General features: G+C 48.2%; 1 protein-coding gene across 2 annotated transcripts in view; it reads left to right on the top strand.

Moving 5' to 3' along the window:
- The window catches only part of Bcl6 (B cell CLL/lymphoma 6), a 22,362-nt gene extending 8,826 nt beyond the window's left edge, over positions 1-13,536 (top strand). Inside the window, exons 2-10 of one of the 2 annotated variants that reach the window (XM_005344763.2) lie at positions 1,329-1,367; positions 2,197-2,368; positions 4,689-4,910; positions 6,527-7,504; positions 8,041-8,225; positions 9,565-9,732; positions 11,173-11,303; positions 11,411-11,548; positions 13,259-13,536. In XM_005344763.2, the coding sequence (XP_005344820.1) occupies positions 2,208-2,368; positions 4,689-4,910; positions 6,527-7,504; positions 8,041-8,225; positions 9,565-9,732; positions 11,173-11,303; positions 11,411-11,548; positions 13,259-13,402 (2,127 nt within the window). In that variant the 5' untranslated portion in view covers positions 1,329-1,367; positions 2,197-2,207 and the 3' untranslated portion in view covers positions 13,403-13,536. Of the gene's footprint in view, positions 1-6; positions 1,368-2,196; positions 2,369-4,688; positions 4,911-6,526; positions 7,505-8,040; positions 8,226-9,564; positions 9,733-11,172; positions 11,304-11,410; positions 11,549-13,258 lie in introns of those variants that run through there. The other variant, XM_026785250.1, reaches the window with a different exon arrangement.
- Positions 13,537-13,799: the final 263 nt, after the last annotated feature.

The following is a 13,799-nucleotide window of genomic DNA, read 5'->3' as shown; positions in this document are numbered from 1 at the left end:
ACACACACACACACACACACACACACACACACACACACACACACATCTTAAGCTCGAAGCTGATGAGATTGACTGACTGGCCCTTGGCACCACAGAGAAATATGTGAGTGGTTACAGACTCAAGGAAACCTCTCATTTTAGAGTGCTCATTTGGTAAGACTCAGCCCCGTGGAATGGGACAAAGTTGGTGTGGGGGAAGGAGCTTAAAACTGAGATTCACCCACCTCAGGGTGCCGCTGTCCTGCGTTTTTTACAGCACGTAGGCTGACTTGGAAAGAGGACAGGAATCTAAGCCAGAAGACCTAGGGCCAGGCCATCAGTGATCTATGTGGCCTGACATGACCTCACTGGCCTTAGGCTACTTTACTGGGAAAGCACTTCTGGAGGGCTGTGCTGTTTAAATGGGAGAACAGAGTTCCGATATATTATCGCTCTGCTTTGTAGCCCACATCCGATCATAAAGGAGAGTCTTGCACCTACGTTCTTAATGATTTTTGTTTTAGAGAAACCAGTCTGGAGAGAGCACATATTTCATTAAATCTCTTTAAGGCTCCCTGGCCAGTTCTCAGCTAAACCACACAGTTAAATCTTTCACCAGCCAGGAGAAGGCCAAATTTGGAAGCTAGGGTCAGTCCTCTGTCTAGTTTTATACCTGGAAATAGAGGGAGGGGAAACTTTGAAAAAGAGGGCAAAGATGCTCAAGGAATGCACAAACATGATGTCTTGGGTTTTATTCTGTAGACTTGGTATTCCGTCTTAAGTGTTCCAGAGAATCAGGAGATACTGCCTGGCTGTTTGTCCTGAACAAGTCATTTGAACCCTGAGTCTCAATTTCATCACCAGTGAAATAAGGATAAAGATATTGGCCGTATCAGCCTTGTGGAATCATTCTAAGACTTGAAAGATAATATTTTTAGCAAGGGTTTGAATAGCATCCAGTGTTTTTTCAGTCCCCGAAGAATCATTATCATTAATATTGAAAGAGTTACTTATTTTTTTTTTGTTTCCCATAAACCCAAATGGTCTTTTGATGTATATATATATTTTTTTTACCCTGGGAAAGGAAATATATGTATACAGGTATTTGTAATTAATGCTGGCAGTGGTATTCCCAGCAGTAAGGCTAAAGCATTGTTACCAAATGGCTTTGAGTGCCTGTTGTTTCTATAAGCGCAGAGATGGAATATGTTTGCTAGCTTGTGGGAAAACCGCACCAGCTGGCAGGCTGCAGCTATCAAAGCAAAGCTAACTACGTGTGTCCTAAAATAAGACCGAGTGGACAATCTTACACTCATTTAGTCAATCTCTGTTTGCTCTCTTCTCTGCAGTTTTAAAGCAAAATTTTGGACTGTGAAGCAAGGCATTGGGTGAGTAAATCAAATCATAGGCTGTAAGATTTGTAGATGAATTATTTCTTTTGAATTTCACCCACCCATGCATGTGTGCTTCTTTCTAAGCTTGCCACCTTTCGCTTGACGAGCAAAGGATAATGCCTTCTCTCTGTACAGATCTCAGCGCTTACCCCTCTGTCCAGATACTAACTGACTAAATAGCGCTGCGTGGTATTATTCGTCCATCCCTGAACTGTCATTCACAGTTCAGGCTAGTCTGGTCGCCTACATGGCCAGGGGTTGCTAGTGCTAAAGCATTCAAATTATTGAACAAAACAACTCACAATCCCAGAGCATGGGATGGATAATGAAATGACATACAGATAAAAATAGCTGCACCTTTTTTTTTTTTAAAGAACCTATTATGGTCTAGGCACATATTTCTAATTTTAAATACCACATAGGTATTGCCCTTCCTATTTTGGAAAACCAAAGCCCAGAAACAGTAACAGCACAGTCCACGTCATAGAGCTGGTGAAAGGCAAAGCGAACTGGGTAACTCTCCAAGAGTGGTTTTCTTCATTGCAACATACTCACTGCCTCTCAATGCTTGGCAGTGTCTTTAGTATGTGGGAAAAACACTTAACAGTCCTTCCCTTCCCCTTTCCCCTAAAGAGCTTTCTACCTTAGCTTTTATTCTCCCTGTTCGACAGCTATGAATAGAAATGTCCAGAGATGGACTAGGAATTGTCCACCAGATACCTGAGTTGCGTTCTCCACCTTAGCTCGCTAAACTATTGTCTACGTCTTTTGGTAAGCAGGGAGTAGGTTCTAGAGGACTAATAGGAATTTAATTTCTGTTCAGGCGAAGACAACATGGCCTCACCGGCTGACAGCTGCATTCAGTTCACCCGCCATGCGAGTGATGTTCTTCTTAACCTTAATCGTCTCCGGAGTCGGGACATCTTGACGGACGTTGTCATTGTGGTGAGCCGTGAACAGTTCAGAGCCCATAAGACAGTGCTCATGGCCTGCAGGTGAGTGGGGTTGGAGTGAGGGGTGACTGTATAAAACGGGGAGGTAGGCCAGGTGTTGGTAATGCACGCCTTTAATCTCAGCACTCTGGAGGCAGAGGCAGGCGGATCTCTGTGAGTTCGAGACCAGCCTGGGCTACAAGAACTAGTTCTAGAGCAGGCTCCAAAGCTACAGAGAAACCCTGTCTTGAAAAAATAAACTAAAATAAATAAAACGGGGAGGTAGGATTGGCAGCTGCCAGCGAGATGAATATGTAGGCCGTTCCTTGCGTCTGTGATGATAGTCCCTTAGTCTCCAGATCTCAGCACCTGGCCTGGCGTTCTGGACTTTCAGGAAACAATTGAAGGAACACACCTTTAGAGAACAGAGGCATAGGGGGTGAAGACACGATGTGTCTGAAGCCAGAAGGGAGACACATGCTGGTTAACTAAAAGACATCCAGTTAACCCGTGTGCGGATGAAAAGCAAAGGGCAGGTTCTAAATACTTTAAGCACGATAGCTTTTGCCCTTTTATGCCATAACTGTACTTTATTAACAAAATATTTTTTTTGAAAGAGATTTAAACACATTACTTAGCTAAGGCTGGCCTTGAAATTCTGATTCTCTTACCCCAAGTGCTGGGATTGTAGATATGAACCACCGTGCCCAGATGGTTGGACTTAACTTATACTATAACTATAGTTCCATGGTTTAAGTAGAGAGTGAGTAAGCCTGATAATTCTTCGTATTTTCCTGAATTTCAAGTTTCCTGGGTGATATCATCTTAAGTCAATTCTAAGCTCTCCCCACAAGCTGTCTCTTGTGGATGGTACCATGTCTCCATTTTGCAATGAAAGCAAGGCACAGGTCTATGTAGTGATGTACAGCTCTGTGTTGCAATTAGAGAAAGTAGCTAATGTCTAATAATAGCACTTAAAAAATAATGTGAAGGGCTGGCTGATGAGATGGCTCAGGAGGTGAAGGCACCTGCCTCCAAGCCTGGTGACCTGACTTCAACCCTAGGACCAACATGACGGAAGGAGAGGAGTAGCTCTGACATGCTGTCCTCTGGCCTCCACTCCCATTCCGTAGCATGCATACACACACACACACACACACACACACACACACACACACACACACACACGAAATAAAAATTTAAAATACAGAGAACAGAAATTTGTACGGACATAAAATAAGAGCTAGTGTTTACTGTGTACCAAGCATCAGTGCTACCGCTAACAGTTTTCATTTTTGCCACAATCCTATTAAGCACACACAATTCTCCCCTTACCTTGGCAGATAAGGAAACCAAGGCACAGAGAAGTTAAGGCTATTAGACAAGGTTGAAGAATTGCTTATTGGGGAAGGAAGGTCTGGTTCGTTTCTGGCAACCCACCCAGAAAGAGAAAAGTTGAGATGACAAGCTAGTCTAGAATTCTAGGTTTAGCTGAATAGACAACATGACCTGAAGCCATGCCTTGGGATTTGCCTCAAATCTAGGAATAACTGACCTTCTGATGATCCCTGGCCTTTGAGAAAGGTGGTGGAGCATATGGATATATTATTATTTGTCACCCAGCCCTAATTTGCTCCTCGTGCCATCGACTTTTTAAAATAAGGGTATTGTGGCAAAGAGAGGAAAGTACTTCGATGAAACTTAAAGTCAGAGTAGGGGCTGCAGATGAGAGCTAAGTCAGGCAACAGGAAGGCAGTGCCGTGATTCTGACACTGTTTCCCACACTCTGCCAATTCAGTTTCCCCATTTGTAAAGACGGAACTTGGTGGCACACATCTCAAGGATTAGAAAGGACAGAGGTTAATGTAAACATACAAAACACTTCCAGAAGTCCTGATGTGGGAAGTCTGTGTGTTGCTTTTATTGGTTGATGAGTACAGCTGTTTTGGCCAACGACTTAGCAAAGGAAAGCCAGGCGGGAAATCCAAACAGAGATATATATAGAGAGAGTAGGTGTGGAATCAAGGAGATGCCGTGTAACTGTCGAAGGAGAAAGATGCCAGAATGTTACCTGTAGGCCACAGGCTCGTGGAGATACACAGATATGGTAGATGTGTTAATTAAAGATGTAAGAGCTATCTAAAAATACACCCGAGCCATTGGTCAAACAGTGTTGTAATTAACATAGCTTCTGTGTGACTGTTCGGGTCTGGGTGGCTGGGAAACCAAAACACAGTCCCATCCACAAATTCCTGGTATCTGTTAGGCTGTCCACAGGTAGAAGGTATTAGCAAGTGCCACAGAGCTTAGGGCTCTGGGCTCTGGGACGACAAGACACAGATGCTTTGTGACTCCTACAGTTGCACCTCTGTTTGTCTTACAGTGGCCTCTTCTACAGCATCTTCACTGACCAGTTGAAGTGCAACCTTAGCGTAATCAATCTAGATCCTGAGATCAACCCTGAGGGGTTCTGCATCCTCTTGGACTTCATGTATACATCTAGGCTCAACCTGCGGGAAGGAAACATCATGGCTGTGATGGCTACAGCCATGTACCTGCAGATGGAGCACGTTGTGGACACGTGCAGGAAGTTCATCAAGGCCAGGTGAGCTGCTCTCTAGGTAGAAGCTGGGGGTGCAGAAAGGATACTTCCAGATCAGAAACCGTGCCTGCCACGACAGCATCTAGGACACGTGACACCCACCTCGCTACAAAAATTGCACGATTCTCCCCTTTATTCGTGTACTCTAGGCAGATGTCATTCCTTGCAGCAGCCCAGATGTGTATGTCTTGGGTACCCTCCGCCCCCCCCACGCCCCATTTTCTTTTAGTCTCTTTCCTTCCACTCACCCTGCAGGGCCAGAACTGGATGCCTTTTCCGCGGAGGTTTAGCCAACTCTCTCTGCTCCTCTGTGTTTGGCAGGCAGCATTTTTGCTTTTCCTTCCAATCTTCTCTTAACGATTGTGTGCATATGTGGGCCCTCCTTTGGATTTCTACCATAACTATTTACACATGTGCCTTAGTACCCCACCAGAGCACAGGCCACCAGAGTGTATGTGGCTGCCTTACTCTTCATCCATATAGCCACGCTCCCGTTGGGAGGACGCGTAAAGAATTGAATTGAGTTCACTTGGTCGAACCCTTACCCAAAGTGTAGGAGACATGAACATCCATGGAGGTCGAGGATGCTGAGAGCTGAGGAAGTGGAGAGCCTTGCTAAATACAGCAGCTACTTGAGGCTCAACTGTCTCAGAATCGCTCGCCTCGGCAGCTTCAGGGAAACGGCCTTCTTTCTTAACAGAAGGCATTTCCAGTCTGCATATGACCACTTCCAGGGACAGAGAACTCATGTTCTCAGAGCCGTACCATCCACCTAGGGTAGCTGGAAAGTTCCTCCTGACAGCCTCTTAAAATCTGGCTCTTGGAGCCCTCACTTTCTGATTCTGGCTCTGTTAGCTAAAGAGCGGGTTGAGCTGGCCTACTTTTTTCACCCACATAAGTCCCTTTAAGTATTTGCAGCCAATGTTTTTGTCTCCAGTGGGTGATAATGGCGGTGAGTTCATCATTGCCTTCATTTGGGAGTACTTTATACAGGCCAGGCCTTGTGCTCCCAATAGTTAAGCAACTTGCTCCAGGTCAGAGCTGCGTTTGCAAATTAGGCCAGGCTGCTCCGGAACCAGGGCTTTTGCACTGGTCACTGCCTGCTCTCCTCCTCCATGGTCTTCTCAGTGCGTCTGTTGAACATATGGGCCAGGTCTATTAGATGATATTCTCCGAGTGTATCGCACTGACATTGCGTACATTCTTCCCTCCTTGCTTCCATGTGTATAACATGCCTGCCTTTCCCTGCAGGATTTTACTCGAACGATTTGGCTTATTGCTTGAAACGAGATATGGGCCTTAAACGCTTTATGTAGCCCATCAAATTCTACGTCACCAGAAGAATTATCGTTCCCAAGACATGCATACAAATGGGCCTCGCATTTGCAAGGTCAGGTCCAGTCAGACACAGACTATATGAGTGACTCCTCTTCCTCAGTTTCCCCAACTGTAGCCCAGCTACTAGACCTCTGAGTATTAATGCCTTATAATTGTGTTTCCCACTCCAGAGTCAAATCTTCCATGTCTAGCTGACTCAGACCCAGAAGTGGTTATATAGCTGTGGAAAGTCACCTGATTAACAGTTCTAAACTGGGGTCTTTTATTTTTAACCCCCACAGCGAAGCAGAAATGGCCCCAGCACTTAAGCCTCCCCGAGAAGAGTTCCTGAACAGCCGCATGCTGATGCCCCATGATATCATGGCCTACAGAGGGCGTGAGGTCGTGGAGAACAACCTGTCGCTAAGAAATCCCCCTGGGTGTGAGGGCAGAGCCTTTCCCCCTAGCCTCTTCAGTGGCCTGTCAACACCGCCAGCCTCGTATCCTATGTACAGCCACCTCCCACTCAGCAGCTTCCTTTTCTCTGATGAAGAGCTACGAGATGCCCATGCCCGCATGCCTGTGGCTAACCACTTCCCCAAGGACCGGACCCTCTCCTGCGACAGTGTCAGGCCAGTCCCCGGTGAATATAGCAGACCAGCCATGGAGGTGTCCCCCAGCTTGTGCCACAGCAACATCTACTCACCCAAGGAGGCAGTCCCAGAGGAGGCACGGAGTGACATGCACTACAGTGTGACTGAGGGCCCCAAGCCTGCTGCCCCCTCTGCCCGGAATGCCCCATACTTCCCCTGTGACAAGGCCAGCAAAGAAGAAGAGAGACCCTCTTCGGAGGATGAAATCGCCCTGCACTTCGAGCCCCCTAATGCACCCTTGAACCGGAAGGGTCTGGTTAGTCCCCAGAGTCCCCAGAAATCTGACTGCCAGCCCAACTCACCCACAGAGTCCTGCAGTAGCAAGAACGCCTGCATCCTTCAGGCCTCTGGCTCCCCGCCAGCCAAGAGCCCCACTGACCCGAAAGCTTGCAACTGGAAGAAGTATAAATTCATTGTGCTCAACAGCCTCAACCAGAATGCCAAATCAGAGGGCACGGAGCAGGCAGAGCTGGGCCGCCTCTCCCCTCGAGTCTACCCGGCCCCACCTGTCTGCCAGCCACCTTTGGAGCCTGAGAACCTTGGTCTCCAGTCCCCAACCAAGCTCAGTGTGAGTGGAGAGGACTCAACTATCCCCCAAGCCAGCCGACTCAATAACATCGTGAACAGGTGATTTCAGAGGCCGTGGGTCTAAGGTCAGGGGTTACCTGTGCACAGTTCTGAGCTTCCCAGGCTCAGATGAATGCAGAGTGCAGGGCTGTGAAGTCTTCTGTCTGAAATGCTGAGGGGAACTAGTACGAGCATGAGTTAACCTGAGCCATGAAGCATAGTTCACCCAAGTTGTATTTTTGTTTCATTTTCTTTTGTTTTCCATAGCAAGAGAGAGCATTGCCTTGTGTGGGAGAAAAGCATTCCACAAATCCCAGAGGCACTTCCTGTGGTCGTGATTGATCAGGGAACCCTCCTTTTAGACCAAGAGAGGCTGTGGGCTGCAGGCCTTAGGAGAAGCAACTGAGCCTAGAAGTGGAAGTTAGGCACTCATTGACACCAGTCAGCAAAAGAGAGCTTGAGGAGGGCTCGCCCCTTAGAACTGCAGAAGGCAACTGTGATCTCTGGGCTTGCCTGAGCATACAGAGAGAGGTTAGCATGGAGACCCTGTGGACTACTACTGCTGGCTGATGACACCCCTTTTTTTCTGTCCACAGGTCCCTGACAGGCTCCCCCCGAAGCAGCAGTGAGAGCCACTCACCACTTTACATGCACCCCCCAAAGTGCACGTCCTGTGGTTCTCAGTCCCCACAGCATACAGAGATGTGCCTCCACACTGCTGGGCCCACGTTCCCCGAGGAGATGGGAGAGACCCACTCAGAGTACTCAGATTCCAGCTGTGGTAAGTCCCTTTCTCCTCCTTCCCTCTCAGTGCCTGGGAGAAGGGAGGCCCCTCTGCTCTGTGGGATTTGTGTTTCCATTTTATTGGTGCTGCTGTTTCTAGGAAATGACCTGGATTATAAATCTGTTGGTATTCACCATCACCAACAATGGTTAGTCTCTCCCCCTCGTCTACCAGGAACGGGGCTGATCAGGGGTAGGTGTTGAACTTGGGTAACTGAGTGGCTGAGCAATCTTCAGCTTCACCCCAGCAACAGTGGCTTGCAGGGCTGCTGGGACCCCCAGAGCTTCCTCGGCCTGTTTGAGCCAAAACTACTGTACCGACCTGGATGCGTGGTAGTGTTTCTTGGAAGGCTGTAGATTCTCTTTGGAGAAACTTCTGACCTTAGTCATTCCTGTGTCTTTTACAGGCCTTAGTTGGTTCCTAGCATGGAGGAGGTACTTAGAAAAGGTTTGCTGGATTAAGTTAGTTGAACTAAATTATTAAATTCACATCTCCATATAGTCAGTGTTGGCTCCCTCAGTTTTTAACCCTGTAAAAAGTCTCACTCTAGAAAACAGCTCGAGCAACTATCTTTTGTGACCAAGGAAATATATAATCAGTGTTAAATTGCAGGGATATGCCACTCTCAAACTGTTGTGACAAAGTAGAGAAGCTGCTGACTGCGAGCAGCGTGTCACCAGGCCACAAATCAGAGGGAGATCAGGGACCGTGCCCGCCTGACCTCAGATGACTCTTCTGCAATCCAGTTCCCCACTCTGGGCCTCTGTTTCCATTTCTGCCATCACCTTTAGGGTCCTGCCTTTGATGCAAAGATGACCATGGAGTCTTTGTCATTAATCCCTTTTGAAGGGACTTAAAGACTAATCGGTTTAGATCTGGGTCTTGTGTCCCCATAATTTTATCATTCTTTTTCATAGTATAATGTGCTCCTGTGAGTAGGCAGGACAAGGATATTAACCTGACTTGGGAGACTCAGAGAGGCTTAGAGAGTCTTGCCCCAGGGCTGCTGTGTATGAATAGACGTTGAACTTTGAACTGATAAGAAAGCCTTCTCAGCGCTCCAGGAGAAAAAAAAGCTTAAGGTGTCCTCAAATTGGTGAGGCCATGTGAGAGCCCTAGACCTTGAGATTTAATCTTTCTTCCATCTCTGTCTTCCACGACTAAATGCTGAGAAAGATAAAAATCCCCACTGGTCCAATGGGTTCCCGTAAGTGTTGGTTAGGGAGCCCGGGGTCCAGGATAGCACTAGCCTACTTCCAGAGAACGGAGGCGTCTGAGCTCTACCGTGCTGTTACCTGTCTACTATGCTGACGTGGTTTCCCCCCATGCTCTGCAGAGAACGGGGCCTTCTTCTGCAATGAATGTGACTGCCGCTTCTCTGAGGAGGCCTCACTCAAGAGGCACACGCTGCAGACGCACAGCGACAAACCCTACAAGTGTGACCGCTGCCAGGCTTCCTTCCGCTACAAAGGCAACCTCGCCAGCCACAAGACCGTCCACACAGGTATGGCCTTGTCCCACAGTGAGTGCTCCAGTTAGGGCTACAGACAAGAGGATAAACCTGGGGACTTTGTTGGCGTCAAGCCGAAGGCAGGCCCCATCCTGGCTTGGCCTAGGGCGGTGGTTCTCAACGTATGGGTGGCAACCCCCTTGGGTGTTGAATAGCCCTTTCACGGGGTCGCGTATTAGGTAGCCTGCTTGTCAGATGTTTACATTATGGTTCATAATGACAGCAAAATTACAGTTATGAAACAGCAATGACAATAAGTTTATAAGTGGGGGGGGGTCACCATAAGGTGGCAGCGTTAAAAAGAGTGAGAACCACTAAACTAGGGGCTTAACCCTGTCTTGTCCCTGCCACTCCCCTTACCCTTTGTGTGTCCTGCTTCCCCGCCTCTGCTGGGGTTGAGTGAGGAGACCAATGCTGGTAGTGGCAAAGCGGATTGGGTTCGGGTAGAGCCAGCTAACAACAAAAGCCGCTTGCTGCCCCTCAAGGACTTATCAACCAACTTACGGTCTTTTTCCCAGGGCAAGTCTCCCAGCCTCATTGTCGTGGGCATTAACTAGCTCTCAGACCTTCCAGTGGCCCCATTATCCCCGAAACTTTCCATAATGGAAGGCTCAACCCTAGATTGGTTTCCTCTGCCCAGCCTCTGCTCAGCCCCACACCCTGCCTGGCCTGCAAATGGAATACAGCTGTAGTTGCCTGCCACAAGCGGAAAAGTATGTTCTGCGAGAGAAACTAGAGCAGCCTGATTGTATCTCCCTGGCGAGCGAGTGGATGATTGCATCAGTCTGTCCAAGGGAAGAACCCGAAGCGTCTTCCCAGGTCATCTAAATCAGCCCTTCCCACTCAGGGAGGGAAACTGAGGCCCAGAGAAGGACAGTCTCTTGCTCAAGCCCTTATAGGCTGATGCCCTAATGGCAACACTCGTTCTGCAGGTCGGGCTTCTCGAAGCCTCCCCCGTGTGTCCTAGGCGTAGCACTGTTCACATCCGACCATGCCACTGCTTGTTTCTTGGCCTTGTCCCCTGCTGAGTATGTTGGTGTGTGTGTGTGAAGGATGGCGGGTCCCTAGATCAGTGGTTCTCAACCTACAAGTTGTGATCCCTTTGGGGGTTGAATGACCCTGTCACAGGGGTCACCTAAGGCTTTCAGAAAACACAGACATTTACATTACAATTCCTAATAGGAGCAAAATTACAATTATGCATTAGCAACGAAAATAATTTCATGATCGGGAGTCCCCACACCATGAGAAACTATACTTAAGGGGTCACAGCATTCATTAGGAAGGTTGAGAACCACTGCCCTAGATTCTCCCTCTGACCTTGCTATAGAGAAGGGAAGGCCTAAGTCATCTTGGCCAGTTGCCTTGAAAAAAAGGGGCTGTGTAGACCTTCATTAAATAGGATCCCCCCCTTTTCCATGTGTCTGGCGACAGGTGAGAAGCCTTACCGCTGTAACATCTGTGGAGCGCAGTTCAATCGGCCAGCCAACCTGAAGACCCACACTCGAATTCACTCTGGAGAAAAGCCTTACAAGTGTGAGACCTGTGGGGCCAGGTTTGTGCAGGTGAGCAAGGCAGCATGGAGAAGGGGCGCCGTGGGGTGGGGTGAGGGCCTGGGCATAGGCTGGCCGAGCACCCTGGCGGCATCTCTCATGCTGTGCCCCCCCTCCAGGTGGCCCACCTCCGTGCCCATGTGCTCATCCACACCGGAGAGAAGCCGTACCCCTGTGAAATCTGTGGCACCCGCTTCAGGCACCTTCAGACGCTAAAGAGCCACCTGCGCATCCACACAGGAGAGAAACCTTACCATGTAGGTAAACCCTAGCCATGGCCGCTGGCTGGCCCGAGAGGGAGGGATACAGAGCAGAAGGGCAGCAGAGGTCCCAGGTCTCAGTGTGTTCATCTTGGAAATGGAGGCATTTGGTCTAGGTGACCTGGGTCTTAGGAAAGGCAACGTAATTGGTCTATTCATTCCACAAATATTTCCCGAGTGTCTTCATCATAGCTCTAGACTAGGTATGTATTGAAGAGCATCTAAGATGTCAAAGCAGAGCCTAGTCAAAGAGCAACCAGAGAAATATGGCAAAGGGAAACACCAAAACCAGAACCAAAAATAAGCCTAGGAAACATCGTTTCAAGACAGAGCGGGCTGGGACGGGAGGGTGGTTCGGCAGTGAAGAGCATCTGCGCTGTTCAGTTCCCAGCACTTGAATTGGGTGGTTCATAGCAGCCTATGATTCCACTTGAGGGGATTCATCTCCCTCTTCTGGCCTCCCCGGGTCTTTGCACGTATATGGCGCAGATATAGATAATCACGCACACATGTATAAAATAAAAATAAATGGAATTCAAGAGAAAGAGCAGGTGCCCTCATGCTTTGTGCCAAGTCAAGGACAGGCTGTTGGCATGAGCGTGTCCCAGAGCAGAGTCTTAGCAACTGCAGCCTACTGGTTAAGTTTTAAATGCTGTGTAGGTTAAAACTGGGATATTGTGAGTTTTGTGAAATTTAACTTCCGTAGGACCTGAATAATATATAATTGGAATGGAGCCACACTGATTTGCTTCCATGGCTTCTGAGATTGCTTTGGTGCTTTGATGCATTGGTGGCAGCAGGCTTTGAATGAGCATCTCTGTATTTGCTATTTGTCTCTTGGCAAACTGGTTATTTTTACCCTGAGTGCCTTAGTTTCTTCATCTGTACATTGATCCAGAAAATAGTGCCTACTTCATGAACCGGCTGTATTTAGGTAACTAATTCATTCAGTGCTTCCAGTTACTCAAGCTCGTGGCCGCGGCATGATCTGCTCTGATTTTAGTCACAGAGACAAGAACTGAGAGTGACATTTGGCATTGATTGCCCCAATCCCTTACCGAAGGGAAAGCTAAGGGCTTGGTAGATGACGTGGACAGGATGCCGGGCGATGGTGGCACAGTTGGCGTGGACCCGTGCCGTTTGAAAACACATCTCCCAGACTCAAGAATCTCCACGAATTTAGGCCATCTAATCCAACTGTGCTGCTGTATTCAGACTGACGTCACAGTTTTCTGAGGGTTCATTCTGCTAGATCATAGGGAGACTCCAAGGTTTGTATGAGAAGTATGCATTCCAAAGTATTAGCCACCTGATGAGGACGTGAATGCACAAAGATGGTAGCCGGGCACGGCTGTAAATTCAAGATCTAAAAAGAGATGGATGTTTATCTTAGACTCAGAAATGTGTTACTCATTAGGGGGGTTTGCATCGGAATTGTGTCTTGGATAAGATTTGGAATCATGCAGTTAAGTCAGGGAAGGGCATCTCAAGCCTGGGAAACATGAGTGACATGGAAGGAAAGGCAGGGACATTTGAGCAATGTATACTTAACCTCCAGTGGAAGCCAGGATTCAAATGGGTTCCCTTTTAGAGGGAGGAGCTGCCTCCACCCCACCCTCACAGAGACGTCCAGTTCTGGGTTTTTGAGAAAGGACTCATTTCTTGAAGTCGCTGACAACTAACGTTTAGCTTCTGGTGTCTCTCCAGTGTGAGAAGTGCAACCTACACTTCCGCCACAAAAGCCAACTGCGACTTCACCTGCGCCAGAAGCACGGCGCCATCACCAACACCAAGGTGCAATACCGCGTGTCGGCTGCTGACCTGCCTCCGGAGCTCCCCAAAGCCTGCTGAAGCATGGAGTGTTGACTCTTTTCTCCCTAGCCCTTTCTCAGAACCTCCCCAAAGGATGCTGTAACACTTTACAAAGGTCACCCCATGATGTAGTGCCTCTCTCATCCACTAGTGCAGATCATAGTTGGGGTGGGGGGTGGGGGTGGGGTTCGCGGGACCGGGAGCCAAGGCGGCTCCCCTTCCCACACTGCCATACGACATTAAGAAAATACTATTGCTTCTTCTCCTATGTGTAAGGCGAACAAACCATGTCAGCAAAAAGCAAACTCATCTTCTATATCAAAGTAGGGGAGAAGGCAAAAGTTCTGACGTGACAGGTTGCAACGCGAGGAATGTAAACGTTCTGTGGGAACAGAAATCTCTTTTGTATGTAAATGTGTATTGTTTTCAAAGACAA

Source organism: Microtus ochrogaster, chromosome 2, assembly GCF_000317375.1.
Source record: "Microtus ochrogaster isolate Prairie Vole_2 chromosome 2, MicOch1.0, whole genome shotgun sequence".
Classification (NCBI taxonomy): Eukaryota; Metazoa; Chordata; class Mammalia; order Rodentia; family Cricetidae; genus Microtus; species Microtus ochrogaster.
This window is presented reverse-complemented; position numbering and strand designations above follow the sequence as displayed.